The sequence below is a fragment of the Spermophilus citellus genome (genome assembly GCF_964194105.1).
Source record: "Spermophilus citellus genome assembly, chromosome: 10".
In the NCBI taxonomy this organism is placed as follows: domain Eukaryota; kingdom Metazoa; phylum Chordata; class Mammalia; order Rodentia; family Sciuridae; genus Spermophilus; species Spermophilus citellus.
In genome coordinates, this window is record NC_138197.1 from 50,352,428 (window position 1) to 50,365,842 (window position 13,415).

Here is a 13,415-nt window from a genome sequence, read left to right on the forward strand (position 1 = left end):
TCCTATAAACATTTAAAAGTTAATTTTAATTAAAAGAGTGGTCATTCTTAAATTTAACATTTGATATGACCAACATTCCTAGGTCAGCGCAACCAAATGATGGAAAACAACTGGATCACACTGCATATGTCCCACAAAAAAAAAGCACAATGTACAAAATGTGCATGTTTCAGTTTACACTATACAAAAATAGTTAAAATACATTCCAGGTAAACATGTTACATTAAGAAATAGTACTAGTAAGAAATTGGCACTCAAAGGAAAAATGCAAAAGTATTTTCAACATGAAAACACAAGACAGTGGAACTGGAAACTTCCAGATAAAACATATAACCCATTTAGCTCTACTGGGGTGGAGGCGGGAAGTGGACCCTCTGAAATTGACGTTTCTGCAGTAATAACTTTGTTTTTCCTAATTCATCTAAAATGCCTATCATCATCCCAAACAGGCACTTTAAACTATGAAGCTAAAACACAAATTTTAATCTAGCTATGACTATTCTTCAAGAACTAATATATGTCTTTAGAAAGAAATAATTTTCATTGACAGAATTTCACAGCTACCAGCTTTAAGTTAATCTCTTTCTCAATGTAGAATTCATGCTACTCAATATTATAACAGAAGTTATTAATAAATTCAGCTTTAAAGTAACTGCTAAGTTTTTAAAAACATTACTTTTTTCAAGAAATTACTACTTTTTCACAAATGGGAAATTGTTTCAGATAATTTTTACTACCTACAAAATAAATCTCTATATGTGTACTGGGGGGAAAGGTGGTTAGAAGAAAAAAAAATCACTAGAATAAAAATGAGATGAAGTTGTGCAAACTGTAACTTAACATGCCTCACAATGTTTATAAGGACAAAATTGTGCAATGGTGGCAAAGATTTCTGATAACCTATAAAAGTTAGGTTCTAAATTCCTATGCAGTGTGACTCAGTTAATAGAGCCTAGAATTCCTAATTCAGAACATTCACTCAAATTATACTACATATGTCTGCTATATTCTTCCCACAAACGTTATTTGTCTAAGACTATGTAATTTAGCACTATTTTCCAACTTCAAGAATTTTTATCTTTAAGGCTGTAGTAATTAGATAACATTTATGTTTATTTCTAGAATTCTCTCCCCTTTTAAAATCTCTACAAAACAGTGTTAAACCATTCAAACATAATAGAGGATAATTACCACTACCTTAAAAAAAATTTGCCCAGCTACATCAAAAAATTCAAGAGTCCTAAGTATCCTGAATACTGCAATTCCTGAATTGTCCATTTCCTTCTCTGTGTAGCAACAAAAAGTACTGCATAAGTCTTAACAACCTACCCAGTATTCCACAAATCTGTAGTTTAATAAAGCATTTCAGAAATTATATTGATTTTTACACAGAAATTTCCTTTACTATGAGTTAGCTCAGGCACCTGTTTTATTTGTACCCCAATAAAACTATTTTAGAAGTCAATATTTAATTTTAAAAGTCTATTTTAATTATACAAAGAGAAAACTAGAATATTACATATTTGGGAATTTTTACTCCTTTAAAACAATGAAGTAAAGTGATTTATATAAAGTTGCTTGATTACTGTAATTGGAATTACAGAAAAACGCCTATTGTAGAATTGAAGAAATCTGACAGACCAAACCCCCTTTTTGCAAAACAAAAGTGTGCATTATATTACCACCTCTGGATCATGTGCCAAAAGCTTTACTAAGGTATTACAGACCACTCTAGCACTCCTTAAGGATAAGAAATTATGTCCCTTTGGGGATACCACATCCCCAGTGCCTTATGTGGTAGCTGGCATATGACAGGCACTGAATAAACATTTGTTAAATATGATTAAATTTCAAAGTTTTCATTGTAAGAAGGTTTTAGTTATTAAAACCATGGAATGTATCATTGTTACCAGGATACTCCTAGATGTAGATTTAAGTACTACCTTTATTAAATTCTTCTTCCACTGTATAGGGTTCTGTCTATTCATACTAAGTCTGAAAATTGCTACTTAGTCACCAGTGGACCAGGCAGCAAAGGATCAAGATTAAATTGCTACTGCAATTATCTGAAAATTAGCTGTTATGTCCAATCCCATTATGGTATCTGTCAGATTATTTTGAGCCCTGGGGAAGAGAGACAATTTGATGTACCTTAATGGGAAGACTTCATGGAGACATCCATAGCAGCAATAAAATTTGAGGTGAGGGGAAATAAAAAATTAAAAAAAAAATTCTCTCAACTCATGGTTCATGTGGAAGGGTAGGCAGGCAAAATGCCATTAATATGGGAGTGGAGTACTGAAACTGGAGAATGTATTTTCAAATATAAACTTCACCTCTTGCACAATTTTGCCCAAGACTGGCACTGAATACAGGTAAAAAGTTACAGATTGTGCTGAGCTTGAAAAATAGGTATATCTTTATGTAAACAATGTAAATTACATAATGTAAAGCCTTTGAGATAATTTTTTAACATGCACAATGACCTGCCCAAAATCTGAGTTCTAAAAGACATCTAGAATCTAACTCATTTTCCTCCTAGTCCAGTGATATTTTCATCTCGCCACACCATCTTGCTTCAAATATTTTAAAGTAACACTTCAAATGCACTGTAAGAATTGGACTTTATTATTCATGTATTTTCAAAGCATTGGGTATTCTTAAATATGGATCAGACTTGAAAAGCATTTATGAAATGTTACTTTAGCCAGGGTTAAAAGAACTATAAAAGTGGAGAGTTTTAAATTACTCTCTCCTGGTCCCCATTTTGACCAACCAATGCATGACAATGCTGGATGACCATGGGGATACAGTCCATGCTATGAAACTCTCAATGAAGCTTGGTCTCTTCAATACCTACTAAGCTAAAACTGGCTCAAATAATCTTTAATATCACTACCAGAACTAAAACTATTTTCAAAGATTGAGGTTCAAGAAAAATTTAAAGTTATGCTAAGAATAAATAATCTGACACAGGGAGACTCTATTTAATTCCTATGAGAATTTTTATACATGTTAAAATTGTTTCAATTATTATAAAAATTTAGTTGCATGTAAATATAGCCCCCAAATGGTGGCTATAATCCCCATTTCATACTGGATTTGCCTTAACAGGAAAAGCTAGGAGTCTTACAGTAATTTATCTAATGTGGAATGTCAATGGCCTTTTAATATTTTCCATTACCTTACTTTTTTTTTTCTCTTTTTTTCCTTTTTATAGAAAAAATATAATATTTTTAGGATAATGACCATTACGAATAGCAGTGGAAAGGGTGAGAAAGCCTTTGTGAACAATGTCTGTTTACATTCATGAAGGATGACGAACTGTAGGACATGATGTCTTTAAGATAAATTGAAAGAAAGCCCATAAACGTGTGATCCTTCTATGTTTTAGTAAAACCAATCATAAAATTGCAACTGAAGTTATAATTACTAATTAATTCATTTATGTAACTAAATAAAGTACAAAATAGGGATGATTCAAAAGCTTCATTAATCTGTTTCACACCAACATTCACAATTGGTAAGAAAAATAGGAAGTAATCAACTTGCATGCACCAAAAACCCCAAGATGGAAATCTCAGGTATTCAGTTTCTTTTTCACAGGCATTGCTAGTTCAAAAACCAAAACTCAGGGAATACTGGCACTTAGAGGGGAATAAAAGTTTCCACTGTCATTTTAAAATAAGCATTTAAGATAAAAGCTAAGTTTGCATGGAACAGAAAAAAAAATTAAGTAATGCTAAACAAATGCTAATAATTTAGTGTAATGTACAAAAATTACCACTTTTACTTAAGTAAGCCTTAAGAAAAAAGTACAAATTGTATTTACATAATTATACACTTTGTCTTTGACTTCTTTTTCTTCTTTTTACCATCTTTGCTCATCTTTTCTTTATGTTTTCGAATTTCTCGAACTAATGTATAGAAGGCATCATCAACACCCTGAAATACAGAAAAAGTATTAAAATGTGAATATATATACATGGTGGTTTGAGGTAAAAAGATGACGGACTTCCATTATTAATGTAAATATTAACACTGATAAAGAATAAATACACTTTCCAATTTTCTTCCAGCAATTAAATATATCAGACTTTGAGAATTCTTTGGCAAAGAGAACCTCTGATTTTTACAAAAGGCAGAGATAATCAGTGGCATTGATCATATGCAAGCTTAACATATGACTTTTTCCCCAAGGAGAACTTAATTGCCTACTAATTTTACATATTGAAAACCTTAATTGTCAAAGTCCAAATGTGTATATGCATGCATGTATGCGTGAATATGTGTGTACATTTATCTGTCCCTGAGATTCTGGACTTTGGATAAAAGATATATAGATTCATAAATTCTCATGGCAATAATATTTTACCTCTGGTTCTGTACTTACATAAAATCATTTGAATTTAAATAATTTCACCAAGAAGTAAACAGTATCTAGACATATTTTCTCAGTTTTCAAATAATGTGTTCAAGTAGTAGTTTCAATTTATATACTGAAAGTGACCCCCAACAGGTTAATACCACTTTACCACTTTGAAAAGTATAATACTTCTGATATGTGGAGAAATTAGCTAAATCATCTGAACTGTGTTGGAGTTTAACAACATCAAGGATATTCTCTTAATTATTGTTTTAGTTTGTTTAGCATATTAGATAGTCAAAGTTTGTCATATAAATGCTTGTCTTCAAAGAATTTTTACCATTGGTCAGAGTCCTAAATCTGTCTGTTATCAAGGCAAGGTATGTCAACCAGTTTTGGCTACCATGACTTTAAGTCAGAAAAATTTTTAATCCATTAATACATAATGTGCAAATTAATATTCTGAAAGTGGTAACAGAACTGATTTTAATCCTTTAATATTTAATTATGCAAGATCCATGTCAATTTTTGCCATATTGCCACTAAAAATAAGGAAAAAAAATGACCCATTCTTTATTTAAAAATCTGTTCAACCTACTATTAACCATAAAAAGAAATTTTGTTAGCTTCCAAACCTAGACACTAGAGGGAGTCTTAGGAACAATTACCCAACAAATTAAGTCACATAAATCAAGCCACTTAAGAACAATGAACAACTATATTTTTACTCATTGTAATTATCTGTTGAATATTACAAATTGCATAAATATAATATTACCTTGAAAATAATTTAAAAATTTAACATAATCTTTACCATATTACTGAGACCTTCAACAACATATTACTTCAGAATAATAAGAAAAATTAATTAGGGCATTTTCTTTAAAGTTATATTTAATTAATTTTTACAGATCTATAATTCAGAAAAATATGACCAATATTTTAAGAGAAGTTTGCCACAGTAAAATGAACAGCAGATAGTTTTGATAAAACCCAGTATCATTGGTTTGAACACTAGTGAGTACTACTGTACTCAATAAAGTACTCAAACTGCACTTATTGACATTTTCCACTTTCTAAAAATCATTACTGACACAATCAAACATTTGCTTTTGTTTCTCCCAAAGAAGGGAGAATAAAGAGTTAATTACATGTATATCTCCCTTCTTGCTATTCTTCTCAACATGTATCGAGGGGAAATTTTCCAATAACATAATAAAGATCACAACTAACTTGACAATTTAGAATCATAAACCCTTAGAATGGGGTGGATCTTAAAAAAAAAAGATCTAATCTCAATGGAGTAGAAGATAACTGAGAAGAGAAAAAAGAAGGTAAAGGAGAGGAAATAAGGAATGAATTTGACAAAATCATGCTATATGCATGTGTAAATATATAGTGATTCCATATATATATAAAACACCAATTAAAAATAAATGAGTGAAAGAAAAACCAGTAGAGTTCAAGAATGGGAATGGTGTGTAGGGGGAAGGTTGGGAGGAAGGGGGGGGGACACCAGGGACCGAAATGGAGTAAATCAAATTTCATGCATGTATATTTATGTCAAAATGAACCCAACTATTATGTATAACTCTAATGCAACAACTAAGGGGGAAAAAAGGATTTAACATTCTTCATGAATTAATTCCCTTTGAACAATCCTGTGTAGTCTATTTCAACAACCTTTATAATTAAGAAAAATGGCAATGCTCTTAAAACGGTGAAGCAGAAAAAATGAAAAATCATGAGATGGATTAGAGAGAAGACACATTCTAGATAAAAATAACATCCACGTAGTTAAGAAACAATGGTTTCTGAATTTGTAACATTAAAATACTTCGAAAGGCTCATGTGCATTAAACTCTACATTAGATAGGGCAATGTCATAATTGACCTAAATAGGGCAGTGATTTCATTTTTTTCTATGGGAACTAATCTATTCACATATATATAAAAGGCAAGTAGTATCCTAGTAATTACTTGGTTTAAACTCATCTTTTTAATGCTTAGTAAAACTGACTTGCATATACATATCATTATCAAATTTTTCTAAAAGCATTTTTACCTAATTTTAAAAGTTTTATATATTAGCAAATACATTTTTTATATAAGTGCTATCTGTATCCACTAAAGAAAAATCATTACATTCACTGTGAAAACACTGTACAAACTACACTTAAATCTGTTCATTGCTTCAAAAGTCCAACTTCAAACTATATTGTTAGTATTAAACTTTACAACTTCTAAAATTAAAGTACTGCCTTACACAATACTGTATTCATAAATCTCAATTAAGAATTAATGCCAGTAATGCTTTATTTCTTCTGAGTTTCATAGATTAGTGTACTACATAATTTTGAGATCAAATCTACTACTCATATGTATATTTAACTTTTAGAATATGTATTAATTGTTTCAGACTTAGGATTCATATTGTCAACTTTTAGTATAATTAGTACAATAAAGATATCCTAGTAGTTTGGAAAATTATAATTTTATTTCACATCCTCAAAGAACATTATATATTATAAACAATATGCAATAAAATTTAAACTTTGGCATTAACTTATGTCATCTATTTAATGAAGTACTTGCTAAGCAAGACGGAATTTAATGTGTTTAGAAATAAAAGTGAGATTCCACTCAATAATTATCTTTGCCAGGCAGTTACAATATGCCAAGAATATCACAAGACAATGGGTATACAAAGATTAAAAATACATAGTTCTGGCTCCCCTAAGTTCTACTAATAAAGGAATAAAACACCAAAAGTTATTTAGATATAACATGGGAAGCATGTTAACAGTTAAAAACAACACACTTGAAATGCACACAAGGGCAATGTGCTCAGTCTAAGGATCTGAAGGAATTCTTACAAAATGGGAGACTGGGAAATTGTCAATGAGTTAAGCATTAGTTAATTAACATGAGTAGGGATAAGAATATTGGCATTCCAAACAACAAACAAAAGCCAAGATGCAAGGGAAGATATGAAATAACTTGGTGTTTCTTTATGTAAAAACAAAAATTCGGGCAAGATGATAGTGGTTTTAGAAAAAAAGGCCAAAAGAAGGTGGGAAGGTGTAAAGGATCATATATGACATGCTGTAGAACTTGAGATTTTATTCCATAGGTGAGTCAGTAACTAGATATAAAGGTAAGAGAATGTCATATCTCCATCTGCACAGTGAATGATGGTGACAACAAGTTGAACAGTCCCAGCAAGAAATTAGATAGGCCTGAATTAATGATGCAACAAAGAAAAAGTAGTAACATCACAGGAATTTATGACTTCTTGCAAATGGGTATGAAAAACAGGGAGGCAGGTGTCATCCTACATACAACTCCAAGATTTCTCACATGAGTAAAGTACTGTTGTTGCCATTGTATTACAGAATACAGGTAGAAGAGTAGTTATTTGCTTGTGCAATGTTCACAAAAGAAAAAATACAGGAGAGGCCCTTTCCCCTCTCTGGGCCATTCAATTTTATTATTCTATACAAGTTCTGATATTTTCCCTCCCTCTCTGAAAAAACAAAAGTTGCTTATATTCTCAAAACATGAGCCTGATTTTCCTTAAAAATTAAAAGTTATTGGTTCCAATATGCTTAACTTACTTATGACTAATTAAATTATTAGACCTTATGGCAAATATAGTCTTCCATAGCCATCAAAACAACCCCAATTATAATTATCACTCATTATTCAAAATAAAAGTACTAATTATGGAAACAAACAAGTTTCTTATCTTTTAATACTTCAAATTAGAATACCACACCTAAATAGTTCCAAGTGGTTGCTACTTTGTTACCTGTGAAAGATACCTGCTTTCTGCTAAAATTAATATGCTGAACTTACCAGATTACATTAAAATGCATTTTTTAATTTTCACACAGCCAGGAGTCTTTTCTTCTTTGCTGATTTTTTTCAATCTGTATTGTCGAATCTCTCTCACCAATGTATAAAAAGCATCCTCCACTCTCTGCATTGTAAAACACAACTTCTTAAAGTCTGTTTCATTGGTAATAGTAATTTATTGGGACAGCCATGTGCAAGTAGTTTGAAACTATGAGCTTTACTTGAGAATTTTCTTTAGCATACATCAGATTGAATAAAATTGAGGATGCAGTTTTAAAATATGGGCTGGAACCTGGTTTGTTCTTAAAAGTCATTTTTGTTTTCTAATGGAATTAGAATTTCAAAATAAATTTTAAGTGGGAAATTAATGTATTTCTTATCTGTTTATCAACTGATACAATCATTTTATAGTCTGCAAATTGTGTAATTTAAGCCTAAACTGAAGTTAGATTGAAATTATTCCTTTGACTTAGTGAAAACAGGTGATTTATATACCACTGATTCTCACCTCCCTACCTGAAGTGGGGAGAAAAACACTATAATAGGGATGTATAGCTGTTGTTAAAACAAAAACACTTCAAAAAGCACCTTGCAAAAAAGGTTAAGTCAAGAGACTGGAATTTCAAGTTTTATCTTCAATTCTTTCTATTCAACTTCGAAGTTTACAAGTGGAATTGATTATAGGACCTTTGTGGATGGAAAATTACATTATTTATATTAAACATTAAGTAAGGGCTGTTTGCCAAAATAACTGAAATGTCATGAACTGTTAAAAAATATGCACACAAAACAGGAGCAGTGCATTTTGTATTCTTGTTGTAGAAAGCTACAACTCTTCTAAAAAAGATTGCAGAACATGTCCAAATAAACTGATTTAGTACCTTTTAATTTAACTATTTTAAAGGGATTTTTTCCGGCTGAAGGTCATGGTAAAAAAAAAAACAAAAAACAAACAAAAAAACATAATGACTATTACAATTATTTATAGCCATCATGGAGATAGTTTTTCATCTTTCTCAGCCTAGAAAAGTAGGCAGTAGCCATGGAGGACCAAGTGTTTAGCTAACTGTACTTACAATGTAGCTCATCTCTAAAAAATAAATGCAGAGAAATATCAATTATGTAAACTTACTTGAAAGACGTAATGTTTGTGTTCATTCTTCTAATAGATGTGTTTAGAAAAGCTGGTGTATTTCACTGCAAATTTAATTTAAAGCTCTTCATTTCATTTTCAGAATGATTACTTATCTTTGGGGATTAGAATAGGTTTAACTGGTAACATGTTTCTATTGAACCAAATGTGACAAAATGGATCCAACACTTAAAAAGTTAACATGTGAAAAAACGCTAATATATACCAAAAGTATGACTTGTAGTTTTAAATTCAAAAGGCACAGAGATTCAGCCCTAGGTATTTAATAAACCAACAACCAGGGTTTAATTTTTGTGTGTGTAAATCTTCTGTATGCCTGCTTCTACAGCAACTAAGAAAAAGACACTTCACTTCTTTCAGGAATATTAATTTTTACAAATCTCAAGAGTATATTAACTGCTTCAGGAGTGTTCAACAATTTACCTATAAAACTTTAAAATTTATAAAATTAAATTTCAGTTAAGAAGCAGGCATACTTTAAAATATTTCATATTAAAATAATATATATCAAGCTTCTAACATATATTATCCAGTCTATTCAATGACCTAGTAACAAAAATTATAGCCCAACAAAAATCTTATTTTTAAGAGAATTAATCAACTAGCTAGCAAAGCCAATTAGAAATGAAAATTTCCAAGTATTTTTTGAAATTGTTAATATGCTGGCATTTTAAGTTAAATTTCCACTTGTATGTGCCTATAAGTTTTTATACTTATCATTAATTCTCAAAAGATTTTTATTCATTTGTCCTTGAAAAAATTATATATTAGAAATTTTCATTAAACAAAATAAATAATTTAAGACATTAAATGACTTTTAAAGCATGCAAAACAAAGTATGAGTTCTGTCATTTGATATTTTCACAAATCATTCTTTCATTGTGAAAAATCAATGCAGAAATCAAATATGTTTATAGATATATAATATAAAGAGAGGTGTACACAAACCAGGTAAAAGCTCATATTTTCTTAAAATTTTTAAGGATGTAAACTTTTATTTATTCCTGTTTACAAAATGAAAGTTACAAGGTCAATGTAGAAGTACTAACAAACAGGGTAATGGTCTTCTACTGATTTAGCAGAAGCAAATTTTGATTTTAACACTTCTAAAATCAGTTTGAATGTGCCTGTTTTTTCAGTGTAAGCATCCCCATCACCAATACCAGAATATATGATTTTTGTTTCCAGCAATGCAGAGAGAGAATTGGAAGCCAATAATTAAAAAGAGAATGTACCCACCACCAAGAACTCAGTGTCAGGACCTCAGTGGCTGAGGTAATTAACATTACTGAGAAGTAGTTATTCCAGAATGACTTTTTCTATTTCTGAGTTTTATTAATATGAAATGTAAATTAGATTTTTAAAAAAATCATTATTTACCATATTTTTTCAGACTTAGTTATTTCCTTATAATATGCTTCAAAGCCTACTCACATCCAAAAAACATGAGATTATTATTATTTATCCTTGCCTTACCAATGGCACGGGCTCTTATTTTTAAAAACTGTATATAACTGTAGGACAGAACACTGGTTTCTTATTCCAAAATTTGTAGATTAATTTTTAAGATTAAAGTGTAACTGAAACATACATAATGCCCACTGTAACTAGTTGCTAAGCTCTTAACTGGCACTTAGTGATTTAGCTAGGGGAGATAGCTTATTGCCACAAATATTTTCAAATGTCACTTATCAAAGTCTAAGAACAAATGAAAATATTCATGTACGAACAAAAGTATACAAGTTTAAATATGTGACTTTTTAAATCAAGAGATTTAACAGTATTGTCCACTGTTATCTGTAAACTGACCTATGAAAACATGGGCATAGAACACTCCATAGTGAAGAAAGAATTGTTAACAAAGAGTATCATCCCGTATTCTGCAGCCTATGCTTTTAATAAGAGATTTTATTTCATTGAGAATTTGTTCCTGTAGAGTCTGTAAAAATTCTTGCAAAATTATTTCAAGAAAAGAACACATCAAATACCCTAACTAAATACAGATATAAGAGTGTAAGCCTTCATGGGGGAAGGGAAGGGAGGAACAAAATGTATTCTAAAAACCAACTTTGTGCCAAAGTATAAACCATCTCAGCATTACTGAAATAAAATAGCAGTACCTGGAAGGCTACACATGGTATACAGTTGGTGCTCAATAATTGTTTTTGTTGGTTTTATAAAAGCTAAAATTCACAATATTTATGATGTGTACATAAAATCAACTATTAAATATAGATTAAAGCACAAGAAGTTTTTTTTTGTTTAGCTTTTTTAAAATAACCTAATGGTAAACTTTAATGGAAGTCTTCTATCAACTATTTTATATAGCTAAAAATTAACTAGGAAATTAATCAGTCAACATTTTTAAGTAAGGAAAACTAATGTTTACATTATGTTCAAATTGAGGCTACCAGAATGCAAAAAAGCTTAATCAGTAGCAGCACATACTCTGGGAACTCTGCTTCTGTCATGAATTTTAAAGAATCCTCTCCACTTTTGATTTTAGCTGACTGGAAAACTCATAGCTATTCCCATGGTGTCAAGGTTTCAGTTTCAATAACCTTTGCCAACACTGCCATGCACTGCCCAAAGGGAACAGAAAAATCTGACAATTACTAACTGCCTAGATAATGTGAAAGTATTAGTCTTTACATACTAGGAACATTGAAACCACATATAGTATATTACCTTAGAATAACTTCTTTTTGCTTTCAGGTGAACACTAAAAAGACAAGTCCGACCAGGTAATGGGCATTTAAAAATTACAAAGTTGGTAAAAATATATATTCTACAACTCTTATCTTGAAAAGCACTACAGTAAATTTTCTATTTTCCTTTCATAAAATACATGTTTTACTTTAAAATTACTAAGGTTAGCCTGTATAATTTAAGTTGAAAGTCTGGCCAAACTTCTATTATTTTAAAGTTTTCCAGAGAGTCAGGAATTATTGTACCACAACCCTCAGGCCAAATACAATCACAGCCTGTTTTTGTATTATACACAAGCTAATAATAATTTTTACATTTTTAATGGGTTACAGGAAAAAAAAAGAAATATGCAATAGATACCCCTTGTGGCCCTTGATGTCCCAAATATTTGCTGATGGGCCCATTGAGGGCTGTTGGCCCTTAATGATCTATAAGAACCTCTAAACAGATGTTCTGTTCCTACTAACCTAAATATTCTTTTTGGTGTTTGTATTTTAAGCTCATCAACAAGATCAAAAAATAGGGTATAAGGGGCTGGGGATGTGGCTCAAGCAGTAGCGCGCTTGCCTGGCATGCGTGCGGCCCAGGTTCGATCCTCAGCACCACATACAAACAAAAGATGTTTTGTCCGCCGAAAACTAAAAAATAAACATTAAAAAAATTCTCTCTCTTTAAAAAAAATTAGGGTATAAAATAAGTTGCTGATAAAACACAGTAAGGATAAACATTTATTTTATCCAAATAACAAGTGGAATAACAAATGAGTAACAAACTACTCTGCAAAAGGTAGGGCTTCAAATTTTCACAAAAACTGGAGATGTACAATTAATCAAAATGTGCATATTTAATATAATCTCTAAAATTATTAGTTTTCCCAAAGCCTGCACATAACAAGTTAATATAAAGAAAGGAAGATGAATAAACTCTTCAAAGCAAATTAATTTCTAAGAAAATCATTAAGTCCACTTAATAAAAAGAAATAAAGGAATAGAAATTAAAGATCTAAGTTATAGTTTAGCAACACACATAAAGACATGAATAAAATGGGATATAAATACAGGAAAGGCTGTGTACTATATTATCTCTATTATATAGATGATCCACAAATTTCTACAAAGCAAGTTTGAAGGAATCTATTTCTATATCATACACCTTCAAAGAGCATTTTATTTTTTTAAAAAGGCCACAAAACAATATAAAAATTAAAAATGTATTTTAAGAGGAAGCCACAGCCAGGCACATTGGCACATGCCTATAATTGCAGCTATTGGGAGGCTGAGGCAGGAGGAGCACAAATCCAAGGCCTTTTAGCACATTAGACAACATAGC

General features: G+C 30.7%; 1 protein-coding gene across 2 annotated transcripts in view; it reads right to left on the bottom strand.

Moving 5' to 3' along the window:
* Positions 1–1,844: 1,844 nt before the first annotated feature.
* Positions 1,845–13,415, bottom strand: part of KRAS (KRAS proto-oncogene, GTPase) — a 36,229-nt gene continuing 24,658 nt past the window's right edge. For both annotated transcript variants that reach the window (XM_081311157.1, XM_081311156.1), the window contains exon 5: positions 1,845–3,945. In XM_081311157.1, the coding sequence (XP_081167283.1) occupies positions 3,829–3,945 (117 nt within the window). In that variant the 3' untranslated portion in view covers positions 1,845–3,828. The remainder of the gene's footprint in view (positions 3,946–13,415) is intronic.